The sequence below is a fragment of the Aquarana catesbeiana genome, linkage group LG02 (assembly GCF_042186555.1).
Source record: "Aquarana catesbeiana isolate 2022-GZ linkage group LG02, ASM4218655v1, whole genome shotgun sequence".
NCBI lineage: Eukaryota > Metazoa > Chordata > Amphibia > Anura > Ranidae > Aquarana > Aquarana catesbeiana.
Genome location: NC_133325.1, coordinates 699,854,773 through 699,873,700, shown reverse-complemented (window position 1 = coordinate 699,873,700; position 18,928 = coordinate 699,854,773). Strand labels below are relative to the sequence as shown.

The window sequence follows — 18,928 nt, the reverse complement described above, 5'->3', positions numbered from 1 at the left end:
CCAATGACTTGCATTGACCCATAGACTTAAATAAGTGTTAGTGGCTCAGGTCCAAACTTTTGCGATGTTCGAGAGTTCTGGTGCGAACCGAACCAGGAGGTGTTCGGCCCACCTCTAGTGGAGATTATGGTGCATGGGTGCAAACAGATCTATGTCCCAAGGAAAGTGGCTGTGGAAGATTATGGAATGGCTCCGGCATAGTTCCAAGACACTTTAGTGCAGCACCACTTGAGAAACTGAAGATTCTCTAGAGCAACAGATAAGGACAGAAGAGGGCACATCGGAGTGTAGTGCTTATTAAAAACATTTATTTAAGTATATGATTGGCAACTTACACAATATGTGCCAGTCCAGTGCCATTGCTTCAGTTTGCTTCAGTGCGCATGTGCCGATGACGTCGGCACATGCAGATACAGGGGATATCTCCTAAACCGTGCAGGTTTAGGAGATATGCAGGGTAGCTACAGGTAAGCCTAATTATAGGCTTACCTGTAGCAAAAAGTGGTCTGTAAGGGTTTACAACCACTTTAAGGGGTCGCACATTATTGACCACCGACATTTAAAGGGGTACTCACCACCGATTACAAGGGGGCACTAAACCCTGACTACTGACATGTGCAAGCTGTTCTGTGCAATACATACTCCTGACCCCTGAACCTCACTGTTGCACTGTATACACTAAGTCCTAAATTAAACAATTTGGGGAGACATTTAGAACCTCAAGAAATGTAATAGGCAGTCAGAACATCACTTATTTTCAAAATTGTTGGTTCTCTTCATTTATATAGTATAGAAATACAGCTCCTTGCTCCCTGTACAGAATATAAGACTCGTTTTGAAGAGGAGAAAAATTGTCTCCTTAACTGGCTGCCCACTTACCCCATACTGGTGTGGAGGATGTAACCCCCCAAAGAAAACTAAAGAATACAAAAAACCCTGAGAAGAGTCCCAGGGATGAGAGCAGTTGATCACTCCCCACAGTTAGCTTGAGCCAAATGGATAAAATCGAAAGGGACTCTAGGGGGAATATTACAAAAGTATCAAAAATAGCTTTATTCACATAATATATTGCAAAAATGTCAAAATAAGACAAACACTACCTTGTTCATAGAATTTCACTGACTGTATACTTTGCATACACTTGGTCTGTGGAAAGGTCCGGGCGGACTGTCAGTTTGTTAAAGCAAAACAACGCTGTGTCTTTTTTTTTTTTTTATTGGCCTATGGTAAAGGGTTTGATGTATTGGGAAGGGGGGCAGGGATAATTTGTGTTATTTTGGAATTTGTTCATTATATTATGTGAATAAGCTATTTTTTGTACTTTTGTAATATTCCCCCTTTAGTCGCTTTTCATTATATCGACCTCACTCAAGCCACGTGGGGAGTGATCTGCTGCCATCCCTGGGTCTCTTTGAATGTTTTTTTTTTTTATCCTTGCACCCTGTGCCTATCTCTGCCGCAATGGGTGCTAAACCTGAGGATAAATATGTGGAGTTATACACAAGCAGTGTTGGCAGCAGTTCATTGAAGCATAGACAGGACAGTCCTCTTTTCCATTCTATTGAAGGTAACGAGTTTTGTCAAATATTGTTAGACTGGAGTTTAGAGTTTTGGTCAATAAAGGTAAGTGATCTCCACTGTTTTTGTAGAGCTATAAGGCCTGGTTTACACCTAAGCATTTTTTTTGTGCTTTTAGCAGAAACGCACTACAGTCCATTTAACATGGTTTCCTATGGGACACGTTCACATCTATGCTTATTTCAGTTGCTGCTACTTTTTTAAATGCAAAACTGTGCATTTTTGGTTTAATAGACTTCAATAGAGATGCTGCAGAAAAGCAAGCAGTGCATTTTTTGCCACGATTTTACTGCAATTTTCTTGTGATTCTGCTGCGATTTGTGTTTTTTAATCTGCCCAACAACAAATTGGCCAAAAAAAAAAAAGCATAAAAAATACAAAATGCATACAAAATATGGGGTCATACACATAGTTTTTTTCATTCAGCCAAGGGGATGAATGAAAAAAAAAAAAAAACCTGTAATGCTGCATACACACGATCGGAAATGCCGCCAGCAAAACTCTGATGAGAGCTTTTTGTCGGAAAATGCGACTGTGTGTATGCTACATCTGTCTTTTGCTGGCGGAATTCCAGCCTACAAAAGATTGAGAGCATGTTCTCTATTTTTGGGTCAGAAAAAGTTCCTATCCGAAAATGCGTTTGTATCTGTATGCAATTCTGATGCGCAAAAAATCACGCATGCTCGGAAACAATTCGACGCATGCTCGCAAGCACTGAACTTCATCTTCTCAGCTCATAGTGTAGTGTAGCTATAGCTCAGTAGTGTTGTACGTCACCGCGTTCTTGATGGTCGAAAGTTCAGAGAACTTGTGTGTATGCATGGTAAGCTTGAGCGGAATTCCGTCGGAAATACCATCCAAGTTTTTTCTGACAGAAATTCCAATCGTGTTTACGGGGCATTAAGCTCCTTCATCCACACAAATGAGGTGGAGGGAAGAATGCTCCCACAGCCACACCCACCACTGATCAGCGACTGCAGCCGATTCGCTGCAGCTGCTGATTCAGAAAAGTTTTCCAACATGTCCCTTTAACAGAAGTTGATCAAATAATTGACTTCTGTCAAGTAGGGATAGCCACACACTGATCAAAATTTATCCAGTCCCTGTTGAACTGGTCAAATTTCCATCAGTGTATGGTCAGTTTTGGGGAGGCATTATAAAGTTGCCCAGACCTGCAATAGTGTTGTGTGTATAGCTCCCAACTGTCCCTGATTTCGAGGGACTGTCCCTGATTTGGAGCATTGTCCCTCTGTCCCTCATTCCACCTCATTTGTCCCTCATTTTGGTCTAATCTATATAGATGTATATAAAATACACGTTTTATCTATCAAAAAGTGTTTTCTAGTGCTAAACCTTTCATCTGATTTCTAAACTGCTGCATTTGTAAATTCCAAAAGCCAACATAAAGGAATAGTAGTGGTAAAAAAAAGCACTTGTGGTTTTAACCAATCATGTTTTTTGTACAATTCTCTTTTAAGGGGGTGTGGCAAGGGGTGTGTCCTATGCCTGCATACTTTTGCTGATAGGTGTCCCTCATTCCCATCTCAAAAAGTTGGGAGGTATGGTTGTGTGGTTGAGAGATGGCAGCCATATTAGTAAAGGTAAAAGTTATCACTAGGCAGGCCTTCCTGTTCCTGGAGCCCTCAACCCCAATGACACCATTCAGTGTTACTCTAACATCATAGGCAGGAGTGGGCAAGATATGTCTTTGAAAAAATCAGAGTCCTGACAAGCACCTGTGAGGCCCGAATAGTAAAGTTTGTCTAGGCACTGTCACAGGTAGAAATGCTTTACTGCTTCTAATCAGGAATTATATTTGAAAGTTATATATTTTTGATGATTGCTTTGTCACATAAAGTCGTGTAATGAATACCTGGTACTTTCAATTTTAAGTATAGGTCTACTGATATAAAACGTTCGATTTCGTTTTTCACCTCTTATGTTAAACGAAGCAATGAAATAATCAATGTTTTCTGATTTTAGATTGAACTATTTGGCCGTGAGCTAGAATTAAATGAGCTAGATTACGTGGAAGAACCCAAAAGAACAAACATATCAAAGAGACTATCCCAAGCAATAAAAAAACGGACAGATGCCCGCTATACAGCTGCCATGAAAGCAGGTGGACAAAACTTGCCAAAAAATGTTACCTACGTAGATCAACTATAGGTTATAATTTATGTATGTATTTTTCTATTGCAAAATTATTGCACTTTTTTTTTAAACGTTAGCATTTACACTACACAGTGAATGTGTTGAAAGCATGACCAGTGTTTCTGCATGTGATGTATTAGTGTAACCACAGGCAATAAACAATGACAGCTGTCTGATGTTTATGATTAGTCTCACATCCTTTCCAGTTTTTCTCCTGGATTTCCTGCTTTAAAAATGGTACAGAAAGAAATTGGGAGCTGCCATTGTTAAGGTGATATTACACCCTCGGTTTTTTAAGCCCCCTCCATCACTTACTGACTATGCAGCTTCTTTATCTTTTAATCCTTTCTTATGATCACGTTAAACAGCTTGCCGACCAGCTGCCGTCATTATACTGCGGCAGGTTGGCACGACTACGAAAATCGCGTAGCTGTACGTCGGCCGCTTTAAGAGCAATAGCAGACGTGCACGCATCACCGGAGCTGATGCGCGTAGCCGGCGGCCGCGATGTCTGCCGGCCACCTGAGATTGCTCCACAGAGAGCCAGAACGGGGATCTGTCAATGTAAACAAACAGATCCCCATTCTGATAGGGGAGTAGAGAGAGAGATCGTTTGTTCCTAGTCATCAGTACACCCCCCCCCCACAGTTAGAATCACCCTAGGGAACACTGAACCCCTTGATCGCCCCCTAGTGTTAACCCCTGCCCTGCCAGTGCCATTTAACAGTAATCAGTGGCTATTTTTAGCTCTGATCGCTGTATAAATGTCACTGGTCCCAAAAAAGTGTCAAAAGTGTGAGATCTGTCCGCCGCAAAGTCGCAGTCCAGCTAAAAATTGCTGATCACCGCCATTATTAGTAAAAAAAAAAAATTTATAATAAAAATGCCATAAATATGTCGCCTATTTTGTAGACGCTATAACTTTTGCGCAAACCAATCAATACACGCTTATTGCGGGGTTTTTTTTAAGAAAAATATGTAGAACAATACATATTGGCCTAATCTGATGAAGACATGTTTTTTTTTAGATATTTATTATAGCAAAAAGTAAAAAATATTTGTTTGTTTTTTTCAAAATTGTCGCTCTCTTCTTGTTTATAGTGCAAAAAATAAAAACCGCAGAGGTGATCAAATACCACCATAATAACGCTCTATTTCTGGAAAAAAACGGGCATCGATTTTGTTTGTGTACAACATTGCATGACTGCACAATTGTCAGTTAAAGTGACGCAGTGCCGTATCGCAAAAAATGGCCTGGTCATTAAGGGGGTAAATCCTTCCTAGGATGAAGTGGTTAAGCTGCTGCCATGACCACTGCCCCAGGTTTCCTGTTTCAGGGTGGCTGTTTTCTCTTGTGGTATCCTATACAGCCACCTTTGCAACCCCTGATTCTCAATACTCTTCCCCCTTCCTCCTCCAAACTAACAGACTGACTAGAGACTGCATTGTCCACTTTTAAAGTTTTTCTATGCAAACCGGACATTCAGGGAACACTTAAAGGAAATGTATGGGGTTCTTCAAAAAAAAAATTATACTCACCAGGGTGGATTCAGCATCGGTCCGATGCTGCATCTGTCCCCCGTTGCTTCTAAGACTGAAAACTGAGCGATCAAAGACTGCTGATAGCTCAGTTCTCAGTCTTCAGTAAGCAGAGAACCGGTAACTCTCTCTGCTCTGGCCCCAGCGCTCACTGGAGCCCTGAACTGTGAAGGCAACTCACTGAGAGACTGAGACAGCTGCCGGTCCAGGCATCTGGGTGGAACTTGACATTAAAGTTGGGATCAAGTCTGGACCAGCTGAGTGGTGTCAGCTGGCTGAATGACATCATCATAAAGAATGGAGGAGTAGGGGGAGAATGTTGCAGGAGTTCAAACCAGAAGGACCCTGAAAGGGAAGAAGAAAACAAGGTTTTAATACATATGTTGGTAAAATTGTTTAAATTAACCAAGGCTAACAGATGCTCTTCACTATGGTAAGTGGAGGCATCCCTTCATGCCAAAAAGGACTTGTCTGTAGTTGTGCGTGATTTAGGGGCCTATGGTTTGCAGTAAAACTGGGCTCCTGGCTTAGATCTGACTTTTGGTAGGCCTTTAAAAGCCTAGGAGTAACAAAAGAAACTCTTCTTGGCCTCAGGAAGGGGGTGAAAGGGAAGAGAGGTGAGACTTCCCAACTTGAAGGCTAGGCTATCTGCTGGGGTAGATGAGTACTCTTACCTCCAGTGACATCCTTAATGAAAATGCCCAAAGCAGCTCTGAAAAGATGATGTCCCTTGTAGGGCTTGCACAGCATATGCTTTTTTCCTACCACTCCAAAGCCTAATATTTAAAGGCTAAGTTTGTCTAGTGTGTGTGTGTGTGTATATATGTGTATATAAACTTAGCATAGACTATATATTCAGTGTTTACTCGATATTCAGTCAGTGCAGGCAGTGTATTAATATAAATATAATTCACTTTTATTGCTGCACACCAAAATACCATCCACCATCCACATTCTCCTCTACACTCCTCCACACCCCTCTCTAACTTCCTGTCTTGTTTTAAACCCACTTCCTCTGACAGGTGAGTTAACCCTTTTTGTTCCCTTAAAGGGACCACAGTCCAAACAGAAGGGAAACATAGCGTCCTTCCAGGACCCAGCCACAGCATCCTGTACATATCCCCCCCCCTGTGCCCCAACGCCAAGGAGGTGGAGGCAACAGTGGAGCTCAAACAATGGACTCGGGAGAGGGCATCTGCATTTCGATGCAGTCTCCCGGGCCTATGCTCCTCTACAAATTTAAATTCCTGGAGTGCCAGGAACCACCGAGTAACCCTGGCATTATTCCCTTTACCTTGTCTCAACCATGTTAAAGGGGCATGGTCAGAAATCAGCCTAAATTTCCTACCCAAAAGGTAATATCTGAGGGATTCCAGAGCCCACTTAATGGCCAGGCACTCTCGTTCAATTATAGCGTAGTTTTTCTCCGCTGGTGTTAACTTCCTACTGAGGAAGACTACTGGGTGCTCCTCTCCATGAACAACCTGTGACAACACCGCTCCCAATCCTACATCAGAAGCATCAGTTTGGACAACAAACTCTTTTGAAAAATTGGGTGCTACCAGGGCAGGGTGTTGGCACAGTGCCGACTTGAGCTTTCAAAAAGGCCTTCTCAGCGTCTGCATTCCACTCCACCATGACCGATTTCCGACCCTTAGTCAGATCGGTCAATGGAGCCGCCAACGTGGCAAAGTTGGGTACAAACCTCCTGTAGTATCCCAACATGCCCGAGAATGCACGTACCTGCTTTTTTGTGAGGGGACGGGGCCAACTCTGTATAGCCTCTACCTTGCTGACCTGAGGTTTCACCACCCCTCTACCCACGATATAGCCCAGGTATTTCACCTCCTCCATTCCCAAAGCACATTTTTCAGGGTTTATTGTAAACCCTTCCTTCCAAAGAGAGTCCAGCACTGCCTGGACTTTGGGTAAGTGTGATTCCCAGTCTCTGCTAAAAATGACTATGTCGTCCAAGTACACTGAGGCATACTTCCGGTGAGGTCGTAAAATCCTATCCATTGCTCGCTGGAATGTGGCTGGAGCAGTTTGCAGTCCAAAAGGTATCCTTTTGTACTGAAAACTCCCCTCTGGGGTAGAAAAAGCAGTTTTCTCTCTAGCAGCCTTAGTCAACTGGATTTGCCAATATCCCTTGGTAAGGTCTAATGTAGTGATATACCTGGCTGGACCTAGTCTCTCAATAAGCTCATCTACCCGGGGCATGGGGTAGGCATCAAACCGTGAAACTTCATTAAGCTTCCGGAAATCATTGCAGAATCGCAGAGTCCCGGTGGGCTTCGGTACCAACACAATCGGGCTCGACCACTCACTCTGCGATTCTTCAATAATCTCCAGGTCTAACATCTTCTTCACTTCCTCTGAAACAGCCTTCCTTTGGGCCTCTGGGATGCGGTAGGGCCGGACAAGAACTTTGACTCCTGGTTCCGTGATAATATCATGCTCTATGGTACTCGTGAGTCCTGGCAAGTCTGAAAATGTCTCTTTATTTCTCTGCAAAAACTCCTTTGCCTGCTGACTTTGGGTTTTAGACAGGGTATTTGCTACTTGGACACTCTCCACCCCAACCCGAGGCTCCAATCTTGCACTAGCCAGGGAGGTCACTGGTTCCCTCTCTGTCCAGGGCTTTAACAAGTTTACATGATATATTTGATAGGGTTTCCTCTTACCCGGTTGGTGGACTCTATAATTTACCTCTCCCACTTTTTCTACAACGTCAAATGGGCCTTGTCACCTGGCCAAGAATTTACTTTCCACAGTGGGAATCAACACCGCTACTCGATCCCCCACTTGGAAGTTCCTTATTTTAGCAACCCTATTATAGACCCGTCGTTGAGCCTCCTGGGCTTTTTGTAAATGTTCCTTGACTAGTGGCATCACAGTTCGGATCCTCTCCTGCATTTGGGAAACATATTCAAGAACACTCTTATGCTGAATAGGTTCACTTTCCCATTCCTCTTTAACAAAATCCAGTAGTCCGCGAGGTCTCCGCCCATATACCAACTCAAAGGGCGAAAACCCAGTGGAGGCCTGGGGCACTTCCCGGATAGCAAACAGGAGAGCTGGTAACAGACAGTCCCAGTCTTTCCCATCCCTTTGTACAACTCTCTTGAGGATAGATTTAAGGGTCTTATTAAAGCGTTCTACTAACCCATCCGTTTAGGGATGGTAGACCGATGTGCGCAGCTGTTTAATCCGGAAGAGCTTGCACACATCGGCCATAACCCTCGACATAAACGGGGTGCCCTGGTCCGTTAGTATTTCCTTGGGAAAACCAGTCCGTGTAAACAACTGGAATAATTCCCGGGCAATAGCCTTAGAGGAGTTATTACGCAGGGGTAGCGCCTCAGGATATCGGGTGGCATAGTCGAGGATCACCAGTATGAAGGAGTGACCTCGAGCCGACTTCACCAAGGGACCCACTATATCCATGGCTAGCCTCTCAAATGGGACCTCAATTATGGGCAGAGGGACCAAAGGATTCCGGAAGTGGGTCACCGGAGCGGTCAACTGACAGGTGGGACAAGAGGTACAGTATCTCCTTACCTCTGCTTTCAGACCTGGCCAGTAAAACCGGTCGGTGATCCGTGCCTCCGTCTTTTCAACTCCCAGGTGTCCCCCTAAAACATCATCATGGGCCAGGTCCAGGACCTTGCGTCTATACTGTTGGGGTACCAATAATTGCTCTACCACATTTTCTCTCACCTTGGTAACCCAATAAAGCAATTCATTACATATTGCAAAGTGTGGCCACCGCTCATTCGCACCCGGCTCTTGGGGAACCCCATTTATTACTACAACCTGTTCTCGTGCATGGGCCAAAGTGGGGTCCTGCATCTGGGAAGTACCAAATGCCCCCTGAGGAACACCCAAATCTGGCAGGGCAGGGGTAACGCTCACTTCCTCATCCTCTTCCCCCAGCATTACCTGAATGTGGGGAAGGTTCCCCCCCCCCTTCAGGGTTCAGGTAGGTCTGTGAACCACACATTTTGACATCCTTAATAATATCAGCACTACTTTCATCACCATTAACCAAATCATTAGCATTTTCATCAACTGGATCCACATTAAGAACATTCGGCATTTCAGTGTTATTCCTCGCAACAGCAGGAACAGAGGGACTAGTTTCTCCCCAGTCTCTGGACCGTTCGGGTAGTTCTCCTTGTCCCCACAGTTTTGCAAATAATGGACAGTCTCGTCCTAGGATAACATCATGTACCAAGTTCTTTACCACCCCCACCTCTTGAGTACCAGTGCCACATGCTGTGGAGATGGACACCGAGATGAGAGGGTACTCTCTAGTGTCCCCGTGAATGCACACCACCCGTAAAGTTTTTCTTACCGGACCGATCTTTCCAATTACTCTAGGATGGACCAGGGTTACCATGCTTCCGGAGTCCAGCAAAGCCCGGGCAGGGAGGTGGTTCACTTGGACTTCACACTCAAATTTCTCTTCTCCAAGGTCAAGATGTGTTGTACATGCTTTATGGGCATAAAAAGACCCCCTCCGAAGAACCCCGCATTCCATGGGCTCCTCTTGCAGTGGGCAGTGGGCCCGGGTATGGCCCCAGGAATGACATCGCCAACATTGTACATCCCCTCCTCTCCGAACAGGAACAGATCACTGAGGAGGTATCGGGAGTGACTCTTGACCTTCCGGGGTGTTGGTTCCAGGGCTATGGGGGACGTCCTTTCGAAGGGCAGCAGTCGAACGAATAGGCCGTGGCAGACTGGTTCCTTGGCGCTTGGTAGGGCCAAGCAGATCCTCCACCACTGTATATCATTCCACCATTTTGACAAGGAGGTTCACTGTTTTGGGGTCTCCATGGCTGACCCACCGTTGAAGGTCGTCTGGCAGTGACCTTAGGTATCGGTCCAGCACAACCTGCTCCACGATTTGGGGGCCAGACAACATTTCGGGCTGCAGCCATTTTTTTACCAGTTGCACCAGGTCATGCATTTGAGACCGTGGTGGACGATCTGGACGATACTTCCATTGGTGCACTCGTTGGGCCCGAACAGCTGTAGTCACCCCCAAACGAGCCAGTATTTCTGCCTTTAATTTTTGATAGTCTTTAGCGTCATCTGGTGGCAGGTCGAAGTAGGCTTTTTGAGGATCTCCAGTTAGGAAAGGAGCAATTAGGCTGGCCCACTGGTCCTGGGGCCACCCTTCTCTCTCTGCCATCCTCTCAAATGTAGCAAGAAATGCCTCTACATCATCACTCAGGGACAACTTCTGCAAAAAATGGCTTGCCCTCACGGTCACCTGGTTGCCAGGGGCAACAGCCGCTTGCTCACAGCCCTGAGAAAGCTGCTGCACTACTTCTTTTAAGGCAGTCACCTGAGCCTGCATAACCCCTTGCTGGGTCGCTTGCTGGGCTGCCAACTGGGCCACCAACAGGCGAGTATTTTCTTGCTGTACCTCCAGCTGGTTGCTAAGCGCTGATTAGCTTCCTCATGGCGAGTCTGCGCTTGTATATTAGCCAAGGACAGCTGTTTAATTAGCTCCTCCATTGCTTCAGCTTTCAGGGTTTGTGCGGCTTTAACCCAGGACATAAATCCACTGTACTGTCCCTTTAAATGTCAGTTTTACGTCCAATACACAAAAAAAAAAAAAAAAAAAAAACAGCAAGAAAAATGCCTGTTACTCTGTCCTGCCCGCATTCGAGCACCACTTGTAAAGTTTGGGGAACCAGCTAGATCGCAGGACACAGGCTTTTCACTCAAAAGGAGATTTATTGAACTTAAATAGCTCTACAGCAGCAAAAACAAAAGAAAAAAGATTTCAGTCTCACCGACCTGCAAAGTCCAGAACTGATATTGCAGTTAAACAGTCCTTAGTTTGTGTTGCAGGTAGCTACCCCTGCCAGGAGGCTTCCAGGCAGGACACTGCTATTCACTTTTGTTTCTGCACACCAAAATACCATCCACCATCCACATTCTCCTCTACACTCCTCCACACCCCTCTCTAACTTCCTGTCTTGTTTTAAGCCCACTTCCTCTGACAGGTGAGTTAACCCTTTTTGTTCCCTTAAAGGGACCACAGTCCAAACAGAGGGGATACATAGCGTCCTTCCAGGACCCAGCCACAGCGTCCTGTACAATATATATAGATATATATATATATATATACTCTGCATCCAGTGTAGCCTATATCTACAGTGCGTTCTGTGGTGTACTGTTTCTAAAACACTTCAGGCGGTGTATAAATATATATATATATATATATATATATATATATATATATATATATATATATATATATATATATATATATATATATATATATATATATATATATATATATATATATACACAGTCATGGACAAAATTGTTGGCACCCCAGAAATTTTTCCAGATAATCAAGTATCTCTCACAGAAAAGTACTGCAGTAACACATGTTTTGCTATATACATGTTCATTCCCTTTGTGTGTATTGGAACAAAACAAAAAAAGGGAGGAAAAAAAGCAAATTGGACATAATATCACACAAAACTCCAAAAATGGGCTGGTCAAAATTCTTGGCACCCTTTCAAAATTGTGGATAAATAAGATTGTTTCAAGCATGTGATGCTCCTTTAAACTCACCTGGGGCAAGTAACAGGTGTGGGCAATACAAAAATCACACCTGAAAGCAGATAAAAAGGAGAGAAGTTCACTTAGTCTTTGCATTGTGTGTCTGTGTGTGCCACACTAAGCATGGACAACAGAAAGAGGAGAAGAGAACTGTCTGAGGACTTGAGAACCAAAATTGTGGAAAAATATCAACAATCTCAAGGTTACAAGTCCATCTCTAGAGATCTAGATTTGCCTTTGTCCACAGTGTGCAACATTATCAAGAAGTTTGCAACCCATGGCACTGTAGCTAATCTCTCTGGGCTTGGATGGAAGAGAAAAATTGATGAAAGGTTGCAATGCAGGATAGTCCAGATGGTGGATAAGCAGCCCCAACAAAGTTCCAAAGAAATTCAAGCTGTCCTGCAGGCTCATGGAGCATCAGTGTCAGCGCGAACTATCCATCGACATTTAAATGAAATGAAACGCTATGGCAGGAGACCCAGAAGGACCCCACTGCTGACACAGAGACATAAAAAAGCAAGACTACAGTTTGAGAAAAAGGTACTTGAGTAATCCTTCTGGGAAAACGTCTTGTGGACAGATGAGACCAAGATAGAGCTTTTTGGTAAAGCACATCATTCTACTGTTTACCGAAAACGGAATAAGGCCTACAAAGAAAAGAACATAGTACCTACAGTGAAATATGGTGGAAGTTCAATGATGTTTTGGGGTTGTTTTGCTGCCTCTGGCACTGGGTGCCTTGAATGTGTGCAAGACATCATGAAATCTGAGAATTACCAAAGGATTTTGGGTCGCACTGTAGAGCCCAGTGTCAGAAAGCTGGGTTTGCGTCCGAGATCTTGGGTCTTCCAGCAGGACAGTGACCCCAAACATATGTCAAAAAGCACCCAGAAATGGATGGCAACAAAGCGCTGGAGAGTTCTAAATGAGTCCAGATCTAAATCCCATTAAACACCTGTGGAGAGATCTTAAAATTTCTGTTAGTAAAAGGCGCCCTTCCAATAAGAGAGACCTGGAGCAGTTTGCAAAGGAAGAGTGGTCCAAAATTCCAGGTGAGGGGTGTAAGAAGCTTATTGATGGTTATAGGAAGCGACTGATTTCAGTTATTTTTTCCAAAGGGTGTGCAACCAAATATTAACCACTTCAGCCCCGGACCATTATGCTGCCTAAGGACAAGAGGACTTTTTCCAATTTGGCACTGCGTCACTTTAAATGCTAATTGCGCGGTCATGCAATGCTGTACCCAAACGAAATTTGCGTCCTTTTCTTCCCACAAATAGAGCTTTCTTTTGATGGTATTTGATCACCTCTGCCGTTTTTATTTTTTGCGCTATAAACGGAAAAAGACTGAAAATTTTGAAAAAAAATGATATTTTCTACTGTTTGTTATAAAAAAAATCCAATAAACTCAATTTTAGTCATACATTTAGGCCAAAATGTATTCGGCCACATGTCTTTGGTAAAAAAAAAGTCAATAAGCGTATATTTATTGGTTTGCGCAAAAGTTATAGCGTCTACAAACTAGGGTACATTTTCTGGAATTTACACAGCTTTTAGTTTATGACTGCCTATGTCATTTCTTGAGGTGTTAAAAAGGTAGGGCAGTACAACCCCCCTCTCCCAAATGACCCCATTTTGGAAAGTAGACACCCCAAGGAAATTGCTGAGAGGCATGTTGAACCCATTGAATATTTATTTTTTTTGTCCCAAGTGATTGAATAATGACAAAAAAAAAAAATATTTACAAAAAGTTGTCACTAAATGATATATTGCTCACACAGGCCATGGGCCTATGTGGAATTGCACCCCAAAATACATTCAGCTGCTTCTCCTGAGTACAGGGATACCACATGTGTGGGACTTTTTGGGAGCCTAGCCGCGTATGGGGCCCCGAAAACCAATCACCGCCTTCAGGATTTCTAAGGGCGTACATTTTTTATTTCACTCCTCACTACCTATCACAGTTTTGAAGGCCATAAAATGCCCAGATGGCACAACCCCCCCCCCCCAAATGACCCCATTTTGGAAAGTAGACACCCCAAGCTATTTGCTGAGAGGCATGGTGAGTATTTTGCAGCTCTCATTTGTTTTTGAAAATGAAGAAAGACAAGAAAAAACTTTGTGACAAAAAGTGAGGTCTGCAAAATACTCACTATACCTCTCAGCAAATAGCTTGGGGTGTCTCCTTTCCAAAATGGGGTCATTTGGGGGGGTTTGTGCCACCTGGGCATTCCATGGCCTCCGAAACTGTGATAGGCAGTGAAGAGTGAAATCAAAAATTTATGCCCTTAGAAAGCCTGAAGGCGGTGCTTGGTTTTCGGGGTCCCGTACGCGGCTAGGCTCCCAAAAAGTCTCACACAGGTGGTATCCCCGTACTCGGGAGAAGCAACAGAATGTATTTTGGGGTGTAATTTCACATATTCCCATGGCATGTTTGAGCAATATATCATTTAGTGACAACTTTGTGCAAAAAAAAAAAAAAAATGTGTCTCTTTCCCGCAACTTGTGTCACAATATAAAATATTCCATGGACTCGACATGAGTCTCAGCAAATAACTTGGGGTGTCTACTTTCCAAAATGGGGTCATTTGGGGGGGGGTTTGAACTGTCCTGGCATTTTATGCACAACATTTAGAAGCTTATGTCACACATCACCCACTCTTCTAACCACTTGAAGACAAAGCCCTTTCTGACACTTTTTGTTTACATGAAAAAATTATTTTTTATTGCAAGAAAATTACTTTGAACCCCCAAACATTATATATTTTTTTAAAGCAAATGCCCTACAGATTATAATGGTGGGTGTTTCATTTTTTTTTTTTCGCACAGTATTTGCGCAGCGATTTTTCAAACGCATTTTTTGGGGAAAAAACACACTTTTTAAAATTTTAATGCACTAGAACACACTATATTGCCCAAATGTTTGATGAAATAAAAAAGATGATCTTAGGCCGAGTACATGGATACCAAACATGACATGCTTTAAAATTGCGCACAAACGTGCAGTGACGACAAACTAAATACATTTTTAAAAGCATTTACAGATTACCACTTTAGATTTACAGAGGAGGTCTACTGCTAAAATTACTGCCCTCGATCTGACGTTCGCGGTGACACCTCACATGCATGGTGCAATTGCTGTTTACATTTGACGCCAGACCGACGCTTGCGTTCGCCTTTGCGCGAGAGCAGGGGGGGACAGGGGTGCTTTTTTTTTTTTTTTTCTTTATTATTTTTTTGCTTTTTTATCTTATTTTTAAACTGTTCCTTTAATTTTTTTTTTTTAATCATTTTTATTGTTATCTCAGGGAATGTAAATATCCCCTATGATAGCAATAGGTAGTGACAGGTACTCTTTTTTGAAAAAATTGGGGTCTATTAGACCCTAGATCTCTCCTCTGCCCTCAAAGCATCTGACCACACCAAGATCGGTGTGATAAAATGCTTTCCCAATTTCCCAATGGCGCTGTTTACATCCAGCGAAATCTAAGTCATGAAATGCTCGTAGCTTCTGGTTTCTTAGGCCATAGAGATGTTTGGAGCCACTCTGGTCTCTGATCAGCTCTATGGTCAGCTGGCTGAATCACCGGCTGCATTCTCAGGTTCCCTGTTGAGACAAGAGAGCCAGAGAAAAACACGGAAGACGGTGGGGGGGGACATTCCCTCCCACTGCTTGTAAAAGCAGTCTAGTGGCTAATTAGCCGCTAGGATTGCTTTTACATGAAAGCCGACCGCTGGCTGAAAAGAATGATACCAAGATGATACCTAAACCTGCAGGCATCATTCTGGTATAACCACTCAAAGTCGTGAATGGCGTACCTGAAGACAAAAAAATGGTTAACAATAAAACACAGTAAACGGTAAAGTATAAAAAATTGCATACCTGAACAGCAAACATGATAAAACATAATAACAATAAAACATTGCAGAATAGAGTACAGTAAAAAAGAGCAGAACAATAGAGAGAGAATAGAGAGAGAGAGAGAACAATAAAACGACAACTATTTTTTTTTATTTTATATATATATTTTTTTTCTTTTTTACACTTTTTTTTGTAACTAACTTTTATAACTGTAACCGGTTCCAGGTTCGGGTCTCTCAAAATGCGATGGCATCTTGGGAGACCCTGTGAAAGTGTGCCTAGTCTTTGCAATGCTGTACCCTACGCTAATACTCAACTAGTGTATGGTAGCGTTCAAAACATTCACCAATGCAAAGACCAGGATTATCAGGACAGGAGGGACAATAATAGCGGGTGTCACGCCTATATCCGCACTTTCTACAGACACGACATCTTTTTTGGGGGGGTTCGCTGGGTAGGGGTACTCGGGAGGACATAAAGAAAATGCCTCTCATGCAGCCGACTGCATTTGGTTGGGGATGTGAATGGGGGAAGTACGGGTGCTGCAGAAGTGGTGGGTTCCCAATTAGGATTGGCGAATGCAGCAGGAAGGGCACTATGGGCACGACGGGCCTGTTTGTCTTCTTCTTGGTGGCAGCGGAACACTACTTGTGCTTGCCACCTCACCAGCTTGAACTGCACTTATGGGACTCGCCACGTCACCAAGTGTTACTGCAGTGCTGGTTTGACTACGACCGGGGTGTACTAGGCCGCTGGTGCTTGCCAGTTCACCAAAACGCTACCAAAAAAACTGTTAGCGATCGCAGGGATCAGGCCTGACTCTGCAAACGCTGCAGTTATGTGTTTAGTGTTTTGTAAGTGACAGTGATCGATCGATACTGCACTTGGGTGGGCTGGGCTGGGCCGGGCGGAGGGGCAAAACGCAGGTGCTAGCAGGTATCTGGGCTGATCCCGCTAACACTGCGTTTTTGGGAACCCTAAACTGCTGGGGACACTAGTACAGATCTGATTGGATAAGATATTGATCCGTTCAGATACTATACCACTAAGGGAGGCGTATGCTGCGTGCGTGGGTGTTAGCGGTACTGGCGCTAACCTGACGCTGCCTGGGGTTGGTGCTTGCCAGTTCACCAAAACACTACCAAAAAAACTGTTAGCGATCGCAGGGATCAGGCCTGACTCTGCGAATGCTGCAGTTATGTGTTTAGTGTTTTGTAAGTGACAGTGATCGATCGATACTGCACTTGGGTGGGCTGGGCTGGGCCGGGCGGAGGGGCAAAACGCAGGTGCTAGCAGGTATCTGGGCTGATCCCGCTAACACTGCGTTTTTGGGTACCCTAAACTGCTGGGGACGCTAGTATAGATCTAATCGGATCAGATACTGATCCGTACAGATACTATACCACTAAGGGAGGCGTATGCTGCGTTCGTGGGTGTTAGCGGTACTGGCGCTAATCTGACGCTGCCTGGGGCGACGCATATCACCGCCGGGCGATCAGGGGGCTAAACCTTTATTCGGTAATAAGCAGGGGGTGCCCTGACACTATAAAAAATAAACTAACTAACCAGCGTCACCCGTAACGGTTATACGGTGATCAGTGGTGAAAGGATTAACTAGGGGGCAATCAAGGGGTTAAAACATTTATTAGGTAGTATATGGGGGTCCCTGTCGCTATAAAACGATGACAGCGAACCTAAATATTTACCTCCCTGACTAGCGTCACCAGTGACACTAATACAGCGATCAGAAAAATGATCGCTTAGCGACACTGGCGACGGGGGGTGATCAAGGGGTTAAAACTTTATTAGGGGGGGTTAGTGGGGTACCCTAGACCTAAAGGGGGCTAACAGTAACTGTCCTACCACACTAACTGTCACAAACTGACACCATGCAGTAATCAGAAAAAAAAAAACTGCTTGGTGTCAGTGTGACAGGGGGGGGGGTGATCGGGGGGGGGATCGGGGGGTAAAGGGGGGTGTTTTGTGTGCCTGGCATGTTCTACTGTGTGTGTAGTGTGTTTTCACTCACATTGCAGTCTTCTCTCCTCGGCGCCGGAACGGAAAATACGTAGCCGAGGAGAGATGACATAATTTCCTTTGCTGCTGTTTAGCATACAGCAGCATAGGAATGATCTGATTGGCCGGCGGCGATCGCGAGGGGGGGCCACGAACGGATGGTCTCCCCCTCATCTCCGATCGCCGCTGGACAAAAGAGGACCGCCTCGGGCACTGGGGGGGGTCCGATCAGACCCCCCGCCCGCGGAAGGCAGATCACGTACATATACGTGATTCTGCCTGCCCGTGCTACCTTGCCGACGTACATCGGCGTGAGGCGGTCCTTAAGTGGTTAAGTGAAGGGTGCCAAGAATTTTGACCAGCCCATTTTTGAAGTTTTGTGTGACATTATGTCCAATTTGCTTTTTTCCTCCCTTTTTTTGTTTTGTTCCAATACACACAAAGGGAATAAACGTGTTACTGTAATACTTTTCTGTGAGAAATACTTGATTTTCTGGATAAAAGTTCTGAGGTGCCAACAATTTCGGCCATGACTGTATCTGTATATATATATATATATATATATATATATATATATATATTCTGCATCCAGTGTAGCCTATATCTACAGTGCATTCTGTGGTGTACTATTTCTAATACACTTCAGGTGGTGTATTAATATATATATGTATATGTATATATGTATATATATATATATATATATATATATATATATAAAATCTGCATCCAGTGTAGCCTATATGCCTATATCTACAGTGCATTCTGCGGTGTACTGTTTCTAATACACTTCAGGCGGTGTATTAATAAATATATATATATATATATATATATATATATATATATATATATATACACAGTCTCATATATATATATATATATATCGATCTATATATATATATATATATATATATATATATATACTCTGCATCCAGTGTAGCCTATATCTACAGTGCGTTCTGTGGTGTACTGTTTCTAATACACTTCAGGCGGTGTATTATATTATATTATTATAATATATATATATATATATATATATATATATATATATATATATATATACTCTGCATTTAGCAAAGACTATATATTCAGTGTTTACTCGATATTCAGTCAGTGCAGGCAGTGTATTAATACTGACAGGTATTTTCCAGCCATCTTGGGTGACAATTTCAGGAAGTCTATGTTGAG

At 43.6% G+C, this 18,928-nt stretch overlaps 1 protein-coding gene across 8 annotated transcripts in view; it reads left to right on the top strand.

The window, feature by feature from the left end:
- LOC141129101 (uncharacterized) overlaps nt 1-18,928 on the top strand; it is a 170,907-nt gene that overhangs the window by 136,724 nt on the left and 15,255 nt on the right. For 6 of the 8 annotated variants that reach the window (XM_073616891.1, XM_073616894.1, XM_073616895.1 and 3 more), the window contains one exon: nt 3,562-3,700. In XM_073616891.1, the coding sequence (XP_073472992.1) occupies nt 3,562-3,700 (139 nt within the window). Of the gene's footprint in view, nt 1-3,561; nt 3,921-18,928 lie in introns of those variants that run through there. The other 2 variants (XM_073616893.1, XM_073616892.1) reach the window with 2 other exon arrangements.